Genomic DNA, 15907 nt, shown 5'->3' with positions numbered 1-15907 from the left:
CTTACACTTGCTTTCAATAGATTAATTTCATAAATATAAGATAGGGGAAATATGGTTGGGAAGCAGGTTAGTGTGAAAACAGCTAAGAAAGCAAATGTGATATTGGACTTTGGAGAAGGATAAGGTGATCATTCTACTGCTGTCTCTCCAATCACACCATATCTGGAATCTGGGGTACATTGTAGGAAGGACATTGATAAGCTGAATTGTCTAAAAGAGATTAGTCTGTAACAAAGGGCCACAAATCCATGTTTTGTAAAAATAGCTGAAATAACTGTAGATATTTAGGCAAAAATAGAAAAGACTCAATGGAACATAACTATTTTCACATAGCATTTGAAAAGCTGTCTTCTAGACAGCCCCACAGGATCAGAAATAATAACAGTGATAGAAATTAAGGGAAAACTTCTTACAGTCAGAGCATTTCAAATGTGGAATGGTCTGCCAAATTTCTGATTATTTGCCAAATATGTTGCAGTGTGAATTCTTTTTAGGTGCAGATTGATTTCATCTACCCAATTGCCTTAACCCCTAAATTCTGTTATTGTTAACATTTTAAGTGTGGAGGTATGTATTGTACTTAATAATTCAGATTTTTTTGTATTTCAGTAATTGTGGCCTCTTCAAATGGGAAAGGGATGGAATGCTAAAAGTAAGTAGCACATGCAAGTTGCTTTCAGGGTCATAAATTATTTTACCTTATTTTATTAAACAATATAAGAAATTCTGGTCAGTTTGTGATTAAGAACTTTTTTTATTTTTCCAGGAGAAAAGTGGGCCAAAAATTGGTGGAGAGACTTTGTTACCAAGAGGAGAAGAACATGCCAGATTTTTGAATAGCCTTAAATAGCCCTGTCTTTAGTAGTTAACATACTACCTGTCTTGCTTCCTGAGTCTCCAGAAAAACAACCTATTGATTCAATATTGACCATAAAAGATACTTCTTTAAAAAAAAAAAAAAAAAAAAGACATGTCATTATCTTGACCTAAAAGGAAGATTTATCCTTTCCATTTCTCTCTTATTAAAGTTAGCATCCTGTCCAGGGACATAGTCCTATTATGTAAAAATGATCCTCCTAAAACTGAACTTCAGCTCAGTATCATGCCACCAAAAAATTAAATACTTATTTCTTGGGGCTTAGCAAAAACCTAATTATGATTTGAAAATCTGCTTGTAGAGTATGTGACTCCTACAAAGTTGAGATCCTTTCCACAGATCATTAGAAAGCTCCTTTTATTTGGATTTGTAGTGTGATTTTCAACTTGGATTTTTATACTAATTGGCTCTAAGGGCAGACAAGTTAGAACTGATAAACCCTTCTGTTGGAAAGATATAAGCAGAATTTAATATCAAATAAATGGTTAGTGAGTATCCAGGAAATAGGGATGCTCACAAAATACTATCTCCTTCATGCAGAAAGATCATGTCAGACTGATCTTATTTCTTTCCATTTTTGAAAAGGATATTAAACTGGTAGATCAGAAGAATACGTTCTATATGGTTTTACCTAGACTTTAGCCAAGTATTATAACGTGATGATAGGATATGAGCTAGATCAAGTGGTGTCAAACTCAAAATTAAAATGGGGGCCACTAAATTTATGTAAGGGTCCTTGCAGCTACATATTAACTCAGAAATTCTTACATATTAACTCAGAAATTCTTACATATTAACTCAGAAATTCTTACATATTAACTCAGAAATTCTTACATATTAACTCAGAAATTTACCTATTAATTTTATCTGTGTGTTACTATATATTTATTCTGTGAAATCTGATTCTGGCTACACTTGAAAGTAGTGTAGACTTTAAGGTATGGGCCACATGCTCTGGGCTAAATGATAGTGCAATTAGGTATATTTGGAATTGGCTGAATGGTAAACTCATTAGTCAGCCGAACCTTTGGTTCTATGTCCATGTGAAGGAAATATCCAATAGAGTGTCCCAGGGTTTGTATTTGGCTTTGTGCTGGATAAAGACACAGATGGTATATTCATCAAATTTGCCAGTGGTACAAAGTTGGGAAAGTTAGCTAACATATCAGATAATAGTCAGGATCCAGGAAGATCCTGACAGGCTAGAATATGATGAAATTTAATAGGAATAACTATTTAAAATCTTACACTTGCTTTCAATAGATTAATTTCATAAATATAAGATAGGGGAAATATGGTTGGGAAGCAGGTTAGTGTGAAAACAGCTAAGAAAGCAAATGTGATATTGGACTTTGGAGAAGGATAAGGTGATCATTCTACTGCTGTCTCTCCAATCACACCATATCTGGAATCTGGGGTACATTGTAGGAAGGACATTGATAAGCTGAATTGTCTAAAAGAGATTAGTCTGTAACAAAGGGCCACAAATCCATGTTTTGTAAAAATAGCTGAAATAACTGTAGATATTTAGGCAAAAATAGAAAAGACTCAATGGAACATTTATCCTTTCCATTTCTCTCTTATTAAAGTTAGCATCCTGTCCAGGGACATAGTCCTATTATGTAAAAATGATCCTCCTAAAACTGAACTTCAGCTCAGTATCATGCCACCAAAAAATTAAATACTTATTTCTTGGGGCTTAGCAAAAACCTAATTATGATTTGAAAATCTGCTTGTAGAGTATGTGACTCCTACAAAGTTGAGATCCTTTCCACAGATCATTAGAAAGCTCCTTTTATTTGGATTTGTAGCGTGATTTTCAACTTGGATTTTTATACTAATTGGCTCTAAGGGCAGACAAGTTAGAACTGATAAACCCTTCTGTTGGAAAGATGTAAGCAGAATTTAATATCAAATAAATGGTTAGTGAGTATCCAGGAAATAGGGATGCTCACAAAATACTATCTCCTTCATGCAGAAAGATCATGTCAGACTGATCTTATTTCTTTCCATTTTTGAAAAGGATATTAAACTGGTAGATCAGAAGAATACGTTCTATATGGTTTTACCTAGACTTTAGCCAAGTATTATAACGTGATGATAGGATATGAGCTAGATCAAGTGGTGTCAAACTCAAAATTAAAATGGGGGCCACTAAATTTATGTAAGGGTCCTTGCAGCTACATATTAACTCAGAAATTCTTACATATTAACTCAGAAATTTACCTATTAATTTTATCTGTGTGTTACTATATATTTATTCTGTGAAATCTGATTCTGGCTACACTTGAAAGTAGTGTAGACTTTAAGGTATGGGCCACATGCTCTGGGCTAAATGATAGTGCAATTAGGTATATTTGGAATTGGCTGAATGGTAAACTCATTAGTCAGCCGAACCTTTGGTTCTATGTCCATGTGGAAGGAAATATCCAATAGAGTGTCCCAGGGTATGTATTTGGCTTTGTGTGGATAAAGACACAGATGGTATATTCATCAAATTTGCCAGTGGTACAAAGTTGGGAAAGTTAGCTAACATATCAGATAATAGTCAGGATCCAGGAAGATCCTGACAGGCTAGAATATGATGAAATTTAATAGGAATAACTATTTAAAATCTTACACTTGCTTTCAATAGATTAATTTCATAAATATAAGATAGGGGAAATATGGTTGGGAAGCAGGTTAGTGTGAAAACAGCTAAGAAAGCAAATGTGATATTGGACTTTGGAGAAGGATAAGGTGATCATTCTACTGCTGTCTCTCCAATCACACCATATCTGGAATCTGGGGTACATTGTAGGAAGGACATTGATAAGCTGAATTGTCTAAAAGAGATTAGTCTGTAACAAAGGGCCACAAATCCATGTTTTGTAAAAATAGCTGAAATAACTGTAGATATTTAGGCAAAAATAGAAAAGACTCAATGGAACATAACTGTTTTCACATAGCATTTGAAAAGCTGTCTTCTAGACAGCCCCACAGGATCAGAAATAATAACAGTGATAGAAATTAAGGGAAAACTTCTTACAGTCAGAGCATTTCAAATGTGGAATGGTCTGCCTTGGAAAGTAGTTGGTTATCCCTTGAAATTTCTGATTATTTGCCAAATATGTTGCAGTGTGAATTGTTTTTAGGTGCAGATTGATTTCATCTACCCAATTGCCTTAACCCCTAAATTCTGTTATTGTTAACATTTTAAGTGTGGAGGTATGTATTGTACTTAATAATTCAGATTTTTTTGTATTTCAGTAATTGTGGCCTCTTCAAATGGGAAAGGGATGGAATGCTAAAAGTAAGTAGCACATGCAAGTTGCTTTCAGGGTCATAAATTATTTTACCTTATTTTATTAAACAATATAAGAAATTCTGGTCAGTTTGTGATTAAGAACTTTTTTTATTTTTCCAGGAGAAAAGTGGGCCAAAAATTGGTGGAGAGACTTTGTTACCAAGAGGAGAAGAACATGCCAGATTTTTGAATAGCCTTAAATAGCCCTGTCTTTAGTAGTTAACATACTACCTGTCTTGCTTCCTGAGTCTCCAGAAAAACAACCTATTGATTCAATATTGACCATAAAAGATACTTCTTTAAAAAAAAAAAAAAACAACCAGTAAGCCAAAAAGAAACACCCATCTGCTTTCTTTCACCAGATTGGTCCAAGTACAGATATTGACATCTAAAATAATAGATGAAGACAGAGGTATTTCCTGTTTTTTTCCCAGGGACTGATACCTAAATATTGGGTTCAGAGAAGGGACACTTTTCAAAGAGCACAAGCCATTTAAGCCAAGCTGTTTTCTTTCATACAGTTTAAGATATTACATATCAAGATAAGAAGGTTCTCTAGTACATATCAAACATCCAGTGGTAAAATAAATCCATACCTCTCTGTCCCAGATATATTTTTCCTTACACTTAGAGTGGAAAACAGGTGGTTGGTTTCACTTCCTTTCATCCATTTTTGTTTTATGACCTTGATCAAGTCTTTGAACTGCTTTTATTTCTCATTTTCTGTACAATAGCCCAGAATACCATCCTCTTCCTTCTAAGTGACTCTTGGTGAGTGAATGGATGAAAAAGCTTTATAAATACTTACAGTATGCAAAATGCTGCAGAAAGGAATTGTTTGTGTTTTTCTCCAAAAAGAAAAAGGTCAATGAAATTTAAGAACCTCCATCTCTGTCCAGTACAAACTGTGAAGAATTGTTAAATATGGCTACTGAAAGCAAATAACTTACTGCCTGAAAAACCTTTTATATGGAATTAAAACAAGAGGGAGCAACTCCATTTAAGGATGGGGACCTTGAGCTATATTAGGTTTTAGAGAACAAATTCAAGTCCTTCCTTCAAATTACCAAATCACTGTGATTTGTATAATAATAGATGGGTGCTTTATTTTTCATAAAGTTATATATCTCAACAACTGCATTCTCTGGAATTTCACATTTTCAAGTAGGTGTTTTTATTATTTACTAATGAAGAATATACCATTATCTTAGCTCACTGAGCCAGAAAACACTTGGAAATACTAAAGCATTTGTAATGGTTCATTTCAAGTGAATGTCTTATTCTGATCAGTGGATTAAAGCAATTGAGTCCTTGAAAGCATTTTACAAGTTCTTCCTTAGAACCTGAATACGAATAGACTTTTTGAAGAGTCTTCTGGCCCTTAGGAACACTCTTGCTACACAGCAAACTTGTTTTTCCTTTGATCAAAATGAGAGACCAGATGGATTGGAGAAAGCGCTGTATTGTTACCTGGCTGGTAGAAAGAAAGGCTTGTAGTGCTGGTCTCTTGCCTTGGGATCCAGTGTTTACTCTGTACAGTAGTAATAAGAAACTTGCTTCTCACTATAAGAATGAACCACACAGCTCCTTTAATTGTGTTCTCTTTACATGTTTCCTATACTACCATAATAAATGTATCCTTTTCCTAACCTTGGTCATTGGTAACTTGGGTTTCCACAGTATTTAGGTCTTCAATTCAGATATTCATCTTGGCTTTGTTAAACCTTCCAGCTTGACTGTTAAAGTAGAATCATAGAATTATAGATTCAGAGCAGGAATGGATCCTTGAGGATCTAGTCTAAACAATTTCAATGTGTGAGAGAAATGAGCCCAGAGAAACTAAAGCGACTTAAGCCCAAAGAAGTAATTGTCAAAGCTGAGATTCAGGCCTAGATCCTCTGATTCTTTGTAGGTAATCAATTGAAGAGGGAATCCTGGATGATGAAGAATGAGAGAGAGTTGTATGTTGTACTCATTGTGTAAATCCTTTGGGTGGTTTGAAGGGCATGTTTTAAGTAATATTTAAGCTTTTAATAAATGTTTCTGGAATTGAATTAATCACATTTTACATTTAGATTGGGAGGTAAATCAAAACCTTGTTTTTTAACCTGAGTTCTTCCCTACTCTATAAACTCTAGGAAAGTCAATTCTCTGGATCTTGTTTTCTCACTTGCAAAATGAAGGAAAGCCCCTTCCACTTCTAACATTCTATGATTCTAAGAGAAGAATGGGGGAAAACACAGTTTGCTCTCAACTTACATTAAAAAAAAAAAGACATTAGGATGTTTAGGTGATCACAAACAAAAGCTAAGAGTGAGATATGACTATATTCACAATAGTTCAGTTTTCAAATTAAGCAGCACCCTGTACATGTATTCTGTGTCTCACAGTCAGCATGAGGGGAAGCTGGAGACCACATTGAAACAACAGCAGAGACTCAGTTGGAAGAAAAGACTTCAGATATCATCACAATTGTCCTCTAAGATCTGAACAGCTGTGACATGAGGGGGGAATTTTGCTTATTTGTGTCCCCAAAGGGCAGAACTAGAGACAATAAATGAAAATTTCAGGTGGCAGATTCAATTTGGTTCCATGAAATGAGTTTGTTTTTTTTTTGAAGAGGGAGCTCCCCATTCCTGAAAGGGGAACCTTTCCCCTTGGGACTTGGGATCCAGTGTTTACTCTGAACAGTAGTAATAAGAAACTTGCTTCTCACTATAAGAATGAACCACACAGCTCCTTTAATTGCCCTGTCTTTAGTAGTTAACATACTACCTGTCTTGCTTCCTGAGTCTCCAGAAAAACAACCTATTGATTCAATATTGACCATAAAAGATACTTCTTTAAAAAAAAAAAAAAAACAACCAGTAAGCCAAAAAGAAACACCCATCTGCTTTCTTTCACCAGATTGGTCCAAGTACAGATATTGACATCTAAAATAATAGATGAAGACAGAGGTATTTCCTGTTTTTTTCCCAGGGACTGATACCTAAATATTGGGTTCAGAGAAGGGACACTTTTCAAAGAGCACAAGCCATTTAAGCCAAGCTGTTTTCTTTCATACAGTTTAAGATATTACATATCAAGATAAGAAGGTTCTCTAGTACATATCAAACATCCAGTGGTAAAATAAATCCATACCTCTCTGTCCCAGATATATTTTTCCTTACACTTAGAGTGGAAAACAGGTGGTTGGTTTCACTTCCTTTTATCCGTTTTGTTTTATGACCTTGATCAAGTCTTTGAACTGCTTTTATTTCTCATTTTTTGCACAATAGCCCAGAATACCATCCTCTTCCTTCTAAGTGACTCTTGGTGAGTGAATGGATGAAAAAGCTTTATAAATACTTACAGTATGCAAAATGCTGCAGAAAGGAATTGTTTGTGTTTTTCTCCAAAAAGAAAAAGGTCAATGAAATTTAAGAACCTCCATCTCTGTCCAGTACAAACTGTGAAGAATTGTTAAATATGGCTACTGAAAGCAAATAACTTACTGCCTGAAAAACCTTTTATATGGAATTAAAGCAAGAGGGAGCAACTCCATTTAAGGATGGGGACCTTGAGCTATATTAGGTTTTAGAGAACAAATTCAAGTCCTTCCTTCAAATTACCAAATCACTGTGATTTGTATAATAATAGATGGGTGCTTTATTTTTCATAAAGTTATATATCTCAACAACTGCATTCTCTGGAGTTTCACATTTTCAAGTAGGTGTTTTTATTATTTACTAATGAAGAATATACCATTATCTTAGCTCACTGAGCCAGAAAACACTTGGAAATACTAAAGCATTTGTAATGGTTCATTTCAAGTGAATGTCTTATTCCGATCAGTGGATTAAAGCAATTGAGTCCTTGAAAGCATTTTACAAGTTCTTCCTTAGAACCTGAATACGAATAGACTTTTTGAAGATTCTTCTGGCCCTTAGGAACACTCTTGCTACACAGCAAACTTGTTTTTCCTTTGATCAAAATGAGAGACCAGATAGATTGGAGAAAGCGCTGTATTGTTACCTGGCTGGTAGAAAGAAAGGCTTGTAGTGATGGTCTCTTGCCTTGGGATCCAGTGTTTACTCTGTACAGTAGTAATAAGAAACTTGCTTCTCACTATAAGAATGAACCACCCAGCTCCTTTAATTGTGTTCTCTTTACATGTTTCCTATACTACCATAATAAATGTATCCTTTTCCTAACCTTGGTCATTGGTAACTTGGGTTTCCACAGTATTTAGGTCTTCAATTTAGATATTCATCTTGGCTTTGTTAAACCTTCCAGCTTGACTGTTAAAGTAGAATCATAGAATTATAGATTCAGAGCAGGAATGGATCCTTGAGGATCTAGTCTAAACAATTTCAATGTGTGAGAGAAATGAGCCCAGAGAAACTAAAGTGACTTAAGCCCAAAGAAGTAATTGTCAAAGCTGAGATTCAGGCCTAGATCCTCTGATTCTTTGTAGGTAATCAATTGAAGAGGGAATCCTGGATGATGAAGAATGAGAGAGAGTTGTATGTTGTACTCATTGTGTAAATCCTTTGGGTGGTTTGAAGGGCATGTTTTAAGTAATATTTAAGCTTTTAATAAATGTTTCTGGAATTGAATTAATCACATTTTACATTTAGATTGGGAGGTAAATCAAAACCTTGTTTTTTAACCTGAGTTCTTCCCTACTCTATAAACTCTAGGAAAGTCAATTCTCTGGGTCTTGTTTTCTCACTTGCAAAATGAAGGAAAGCCCCTTCCACTTCTAACATTCTATGATTCTAAGAGAAGAATGGGGGAAAACAGTTTGCTCTCAACTTACATTAAAAAAAAAAAAAGACATTAGGATGTTTAGGTGATCACAAACAAAAGCTAAGAGTGAGATATGACTATATTCACAATAGTTCAGTCTTCAAATTAAGCAGCACCCTGTACCATGTATTCTGTGTCTCACAGTCAGCATGAGGGGAAGCTGGAGACCACATTGAAACAACAGCAGAGACTCAGTTGGAAGAAAAGACTTCAGATATCATCACAATTGTCCTCTAAGATCTGAACAGCTGTGACATGAGGGGGGAATTTTGCTTATTTGTGTCCCCAAAGGGCAGAACTAGAGACAATAAATGAAAATTTCAGGTGGCAGATTCAATTTGGTTCCATGAAATGAGTTTGTTTTTTTTTGAAGAGGGAGCTCCCCATTCCTGAAAGGGGAACCTTTCCCCTTGGGACTTGGGATCCAGTGTTTACTCTGTACAGTAGTAATAAGAAACTTGCTTCTCACTATAAGAATGAACCACACAGCTCCTTTAATTGTGTTCTCTTTACATGTTTCCTATACTACCATAATAAATGTATCCTTTTCCTAACCTTGGTCATTGGTAACTTGGGTTTCCACAGTATTTACTGTGGTACTGGAATGCCAACTTGATATCCTCTAAAGTGCTGTGATTCCACCTTATACTCCTTTTAGAGTGACTTGGAGGTCCTCAAAGAGCAGTATTTATAGAATCAAGATTTGTCTTTCATGAGTGTAGAAGTAATTATAAACTAAATAAAAGGGAAAAAAATATCCCAAAGCAGATCTCTGTCACTTAGTAGGATTATTTGAGGAGCTGAGGAAAGGCCAGCCACCTAAAAAGATCTACATTAACTGATGCTTGGGATTTTAATGTACTTCCTCTGCTGTGCTTGACTTATCTACAAAAATAACAATTCCTGGGAAGAGCTGTTATCCTCAAATGTCATTCACACTAAAGCTTTGTGAACTTACTTGGCTTTTGCCTGTCAGAGAATTTGGTGGACTTGAGTAAGGAGATGGTGATGGGGAGAAAAATGGTGCAGAAACATGAGACTTGTGGCCCTGAAGGCACTCTTTTCTTCAGTGTTACCAGGGGACTTTCTTGTCTAAAAGGACTAATCTTCCTGTTTTACTAATTTTTAGCTTAAATGTAACAATACCCACATCCCAGGCAGTGTTCAAGTATGGTTTATCCTGCCAAGGATATTACTGCAGTTGAAATATACCACTGAAATCTGATACAGAATTTGAAAACTCATGTGGCATAATGGATCCCTTGTTAAGAATTGAGGGTGGGAGGGAGGCAATAGAATTCATGGTTGAGCCTAGTAAACATTTCCTGCTAGGATTATTTATCCAGACTGCCAAGTCTGGCCACTGAAAAGGAAAGCTTCCTTTGGTCACCAAAACAACTCTTGTTTTTTAAAATTCCGTATGGCCGTCTGTCACTTAATAGAAATGTGGGTGCAGAAAGGCATGTATAAAAGGTGATGAATATTGATTTCTCTGTTAGCATGATGTGGAAAGAGCTCTGGATTTGGAATCAGGAAATTTACGTTTGTTTCCCAGCCTTGCTGCTTGCTGACTAACTTTGGAGTCACTTCTTTAGTCTCTTGTATAGAGTGGAACTATATGTGGACCTGGGCGATTTAATAAAATTTAAAGCATTTTGCATCTTGATTCCCCTATTAGAATGTGACCAAGGATTGTTTTTGCCTTTCTCTGTATCTTCAGCACTTAGCCCAGTACCTAATGCCTAGTAAATACTTAAGAAGTGCTTGTTGCTTGCATAGTTTGGAATTTTAACCTTAGCTGATTGCTTGTTGATCCATTCATAGTACTTTGAGGATAATTGATCTGTTGTGAGGGAGCAGAGGAAGAGAAATGAACTGTGGGAGGAAGCAGACAATTGTGGGAGATAGAAAGATACCTGAACAGAAATAGAGATGGAGGAGCAAATTTGGTTCGCTGGTGAGGAAAAAGCTTCTATCCACGTAGCTCACTCCAAGGAACCCTTTGGCCCAGAGATAATGATTGCCGGAGAAATCAAATGGTTTGAGATGACATCAACCAGAATTAGTGGCAGAGCAGCAAGAAATGGATCCAGCCCTACCAACAGAAGAGAGTGAATTCCTAGACTGAAATATTTTGGAAAGAAGTCAACACCGAGTATTTCTTGCTACTCTAGCGCTATTTGGCTGCTGCCATCTCCATTTGGCTCCACTCCCATAGATTAGCCTAGAGCCTGGACGTGCTTCCATTTTTCCACAGATATCATTCTTGAGGTTGTTAACCAGACCATCCCAAGGGTACAACCCCTTCATGATAAGATGTACTAAGACCATCATTCTGTGGCCCAGGAGACTCCTGAGAAAGTTTCCTTATTCTGAGGGAAGTAATCTACTCAATACCTGGAGTAAGCCCTTGGGCACAACTGACCCAGTGGGCGATTGGAGAATGAGAGCTTCAACTAAGTCTCCTGCTTCTGTAACCAGTCAGTCCTTGGCAACCTATCCAAAATTAAGTGAGACCAACATTTCATGAGCTTCGGCACACATAAACCTTAAGTGGTGTTCTTCAAAAATTTTTTTAGTTATGTCACTGATAAAAACAACAAGGTCAGAAGAAAACTAGTCACTTCTCCAATGCATATCTAGGTTTTATATCTTTAATTAGAACCTAAAATTTAGAAGCCCTGGTGGTTTGGGTTTCTCTCTAGCATCTTTACTAAACTAAGCTTCTTGAGGATTGGAACATTATTTAATTTTTAATAATTTAATTATTTAATAATTCACTTCATCTCCTGCTGTCATGCCCTGTACATAGTAGGGTACCTATTACACATTTGTTATTTTGATTTAATCTAGTTTGTAGGCTAGTTAGTTGTAGTCAAGTATAGGCTCTGTGGTCAGCCTAGACTTCCACCTCCCCTTTAGTTTCAAGTATGAGTACAGAGCCAACTCCTTTGGTAGGTCTAGTGATTAGAGAACTTTTTTTTTTTTTTTAAGTCTTTCCATGTTAGAGTAAATGAATCAGCCATGATTTTTATCTTGATGCAGAGTTAGGGATTATAAACTGCATTGTAGCAGGAGTATGTTAGCCTTAGGCAGGAAGCCCTTCTGCCAGCTTGTCAAGATGCTCCTCAACCCAATGTCACACGGTGGGGAAGAGAGAAGGATATAAAATACGTGCATGGCTTCTGCAATTGGTCCTATAATCCAGAGAAGGCTCTCTCTATACCAGTCTCTTTTAACAGCATTCTGGTGAGTAAAAGAAGTCCAGAGACCTCTCAGTCTAGAGGTCAGTGTCATTGACCATCATGACTTAATCCTTTTGGTAGATTTGCATTTTAAAACCATAAAACCATTTGCTGGTACATATATAATCATTTCAGTCTCATCAGGTAAGTAAAAACATTAGTGAATGTGAATGTGAAGGCATCAATAAAGTTCCTGACTTCCATGTTTTTCTCTTGTCATCACATTTTAATTAAAGAAATTTTTAAAAAATCATATGCTATTATACTACAATAATAGCTCAACTTTTTCATTGAAAAGTTGAAACAATTCCATGAAGCATGGAATTGAAGTAAATTTATTTTCTTCCACGCCTTCCAATCTAAATGGACCTGAAGGCATATGAATTGCTGAGGAGGGTTTATTGACTCCTTCCTTAGGATATACAATGATAATCAGCCACTTGGGAGCCAACTTGGGGAATTTGGCTGGCAAAGATGTAGAATATATTCTGAAAAGACACTATGAACAGTGTATATGTCAAAGTTCTTTTGAAACCTATCCAAAATTAAGTGAGACCAACATTTCATGAGCTTCGGCACACATAAACCTTAAGTGGTGTTCTTCAAAAATTTTTTTAGTTATGTCACTGATAAAAACAACAAGGTCAGAAGAAAACTAGTCACTTCTCCAATGCATATCTAGGTTTTATATCTTTAATTAGAACCTAAAATTTAGAAGCCCTGGTGGTTTGGGTTTCTCTCTAGCATCTTTACTAAACTAAGCTTCTTGAGGATTGGAACATTATTTAATTTTTAATAATTTAATTATTTAATAATTCACTTCATCTCCTGCTGTCATGCCCTGTACATAGTAGGTACCTATTACACATTTGTTATTTTGATTTAATCTAGTTTGTAGGCTAGTTAGTTGTCAAGTATAGGCTCTGTGGTCAGCCTAGACTTCCACCTCCCCTTTAGTTTCAAGTATGAGTACAGAGCCAACTCCTTTGGTAGGTCTAGTGATTAGAGAACTTTTTTTTTTTTTTTTTTAGCCTTTCCATGTTAGAGTAAATGAATCAGCCATGATTTTTATCTTGATGCAGAGTTAGGGATTATAAACTGCATTGTAGCAGGAGTATGTTAGCCTTAGGCAGGAAGCCCTTCTGCCAGCTTATCAAGATGCTCCTCAACCCAATGTCACACGGTGGGGAAGAGAGAAGGGTATAAAATATGTGCATGGCTTCTGCAATTGGTCCTATAATCCAGAGAAGGATCTCTCTATACCAGTCTTCCTTTTAACAGCATTCTGGTGAGTAAAAGAAGTCCAGAGACCTCTCAGTCTAGAGGTCAGTGTCATTGACCATCATGACTTAATCCTTTTGGTAGATTTGCATTTTAAAACCATAAAACCATTTGCTGGTACATATATAATCATTTCAGTCTCATCAGGTAAGTAAAAACATTAGTGAATGTGAATGTGAAGGCATCAATAAAGTTCCTGACTTCCATGTTTTTCTCTTGTCATCACATTTTAATTAAAGAATTTTTTAAAAAATCATATGCTATTATACTACAATAATAGCTCAACTTTTTCATTGAAAAGTTGAAACAATTCCATGAAGCATGAAATTGAAGTAAATTTATTTTCTTCCACGCCTTCCAATCTAAATGGACCTGAAGGCATATGAATTGCTGAGGAGGGTTTATTGACTCCTTCCTTAGGATATACAATGATAATCAGCCACTTGGGAGCCAACTTGGGGAATTTGGCTGGCAAAGATGTAGAATATATTCTGAAAAGACACTATGAACAGTGTATATGTCAAAGTTCTTTTGAAACCTTCAAATTCATTTTGAATAATCACTATAGTAGTACAAGTCTATTGCCTGAACATACAAGAGAGACATAAAAATATTTCCTCCAAAAAAATACCCAAAAAACAAACCATTGAATTATGACATGAAAGAATTGTAAATAACTTTTTTTAAAAATCAAGTAAATTTATGTATGGATACTGATATAATGAGTATACTCTAAATCTTTTTATGTGGGGAAGGGGTAGAGGGATAGAAAAGAGACAGGATTGAAACCTCTCAGAATTTATGAGGCAGTAGAGAAACTCCATCAGCACTTGGATAATTGAGGTAACCATACTGCCAATTGGTCCCCCATCTATCATTAACATGTCCTTGGTGGACAGCTAACTTTGGGGGAGATTTGCTAACCTCCCAGGTTCCATAGTAGAAATTGCTGAAATATCTCTGCTTTTCTTGAATCATCTTCCTGGGTTCTTGATCCTTGCTAGATTGCTCTATCTCTGGCAGCCCTGCTTTTCTTTATATCTGCTCACCCCTGTCTCCTGAGCAGAGTCCAGTCTCCCCTCCTCCCACAATATGGGAGATTGTCCTCCAACTGTGCTACCTGATGGGCTGGGGGGGGGGGGTGGCTTTCAGAATCAATGTCCAGGAGCTTTCACTAATGAACAATTTAACACTGGAGAACTTCCTCTAAAGGAAGTTACTATTTATGATATCTGGTTTAAAGATGAGAAAAAGAGGTTGCAAGTAGAAGAATTGGGATGAAATGCAAAATCAAGTAACCTTTTAAAGTGGCAAAATACAATTTTCAAAAGAATATTTTGTATTTTTTTTAAACTTAGGGAACCTCCTTTAACTAGATGATTCAATTCAGAATTTCATGGACACCTAGATTAAATAGTACTAAAACTTTTACAACAAATACTACCACAACCAAAAAATTAGCTAACAAAAATATTCTGAATAATTTATCTAAAGCACTATTTGAGACAATCAAATGTCATAAAGAGTATCACAAAAAACTTGGGATACTCCTTCAATATTTGTTGTAAAATAGTCAATAATGTTCCCCAAAACAATATTTATTTTAAATTGTGAATTGGAACTGCTTCAACTGAGAAGTGAATGAGATGAAATGTAAATCCTTAGGCTGCTCAGATAATGGCATTCACTGCTGGAGTGTGGTCCTAGAATAACAGCACTTTTCCAAGATCACAGGAAAACTGTCATGTCTACTCCCCAATCAGTCCTTTATTAATTGGAACATGTTCCCACACACACTTTTAATTCAAAATTCTTTTTTTTACCTTTTGGATCAGATAGTCATATCCAAGTTACAATTTAATTTCATAGTACCTAATGACGTGCCCAATCTGACTCCTGGCAAGGGAAGACAAATGAGTGTTCCATGAAATGGTTTTCTTCAACCCTTTATCTTCTGAAAGTTGAAATTATTAGCACTTCTGCTTTTAGCAGGGAGAGACTTCTAGCATATACCATAGCATGCTTTATAATTCTAGTACAAAAAAAATGCATCCAAATGGTAGGAATACTCAAAAATTCTCCTTGGGGAGGTGAATAAGAGTTGAATTCAGAATTTGAACATAGGTCTTCTGACCAGAATTGGACCTCTTTCTATCATGCACTGTCAGTCTAGACTTACAGATGGCGAGAGCTCTGCTGCTTACTGAGGGGGTTAGCATGGTCAGCAGCTAAGTTTTTCTCTTAAAAAAGTCTTTTGTAGGCTAATGTGGAAATATATTTTGCATGATTTCATATGTATAATGGGTATCATATTTCTTGCCTTTCTCAAAGGATAGAGGAAGGAGGGAGAGAATTCAGAACTAGAAATGAAAATGAGAAAAAATATGTAGTCAATAGTGTATTCTTCAAATAAATTACAAAGCAATC

At 35.9% G+C, this 15907-nt stretch overlaps 1 protein-coding gene across 1 annotated transcript in view; it reads left to right on the top strand.

Moving 5' to 3' along the window:
- The window catches only part of MCM10 (minichromosome maintenance 10 replication initiation factor), a 42486-nt gene extending 41525 nt beyond the window's left edge, over nt 1–961 (top strand). Inside the window, exons 19-20 of the mRNA XM_051962419.1 lie at nt 610–652; nt 767–961. Coding sequence (XP_051818379.1) covers nt 610–652; nt 767–850 — 127 coding nt within the window. The 3' untranslated portion in view covers nt 851–961. The remainder of the gene's footprint in view (nt 1–609; nt 653–766) is intronic.
- Nucleotides 962–15907: the final 14946 nt, after the last annotated feature.

This window comes from Antechinus flavipes, chromosome 5 (assembly GCF_016432865.1).
Source record: "Antechinus flavipes isolate AdamAnt ecotype Samford, QLD, Australia chromosome 5, AdamAnt_v2, whole genome shotgun sequence".
NCBI lineage: Eukaryota > Metazoa > Chordata > Mammalia > Dasyuromorphia > Dasyuridae > Antechinus > Antechinus flavipes.
This window is presented reverse-complemented; position numbering and strand designations above follow the sequence as displayed.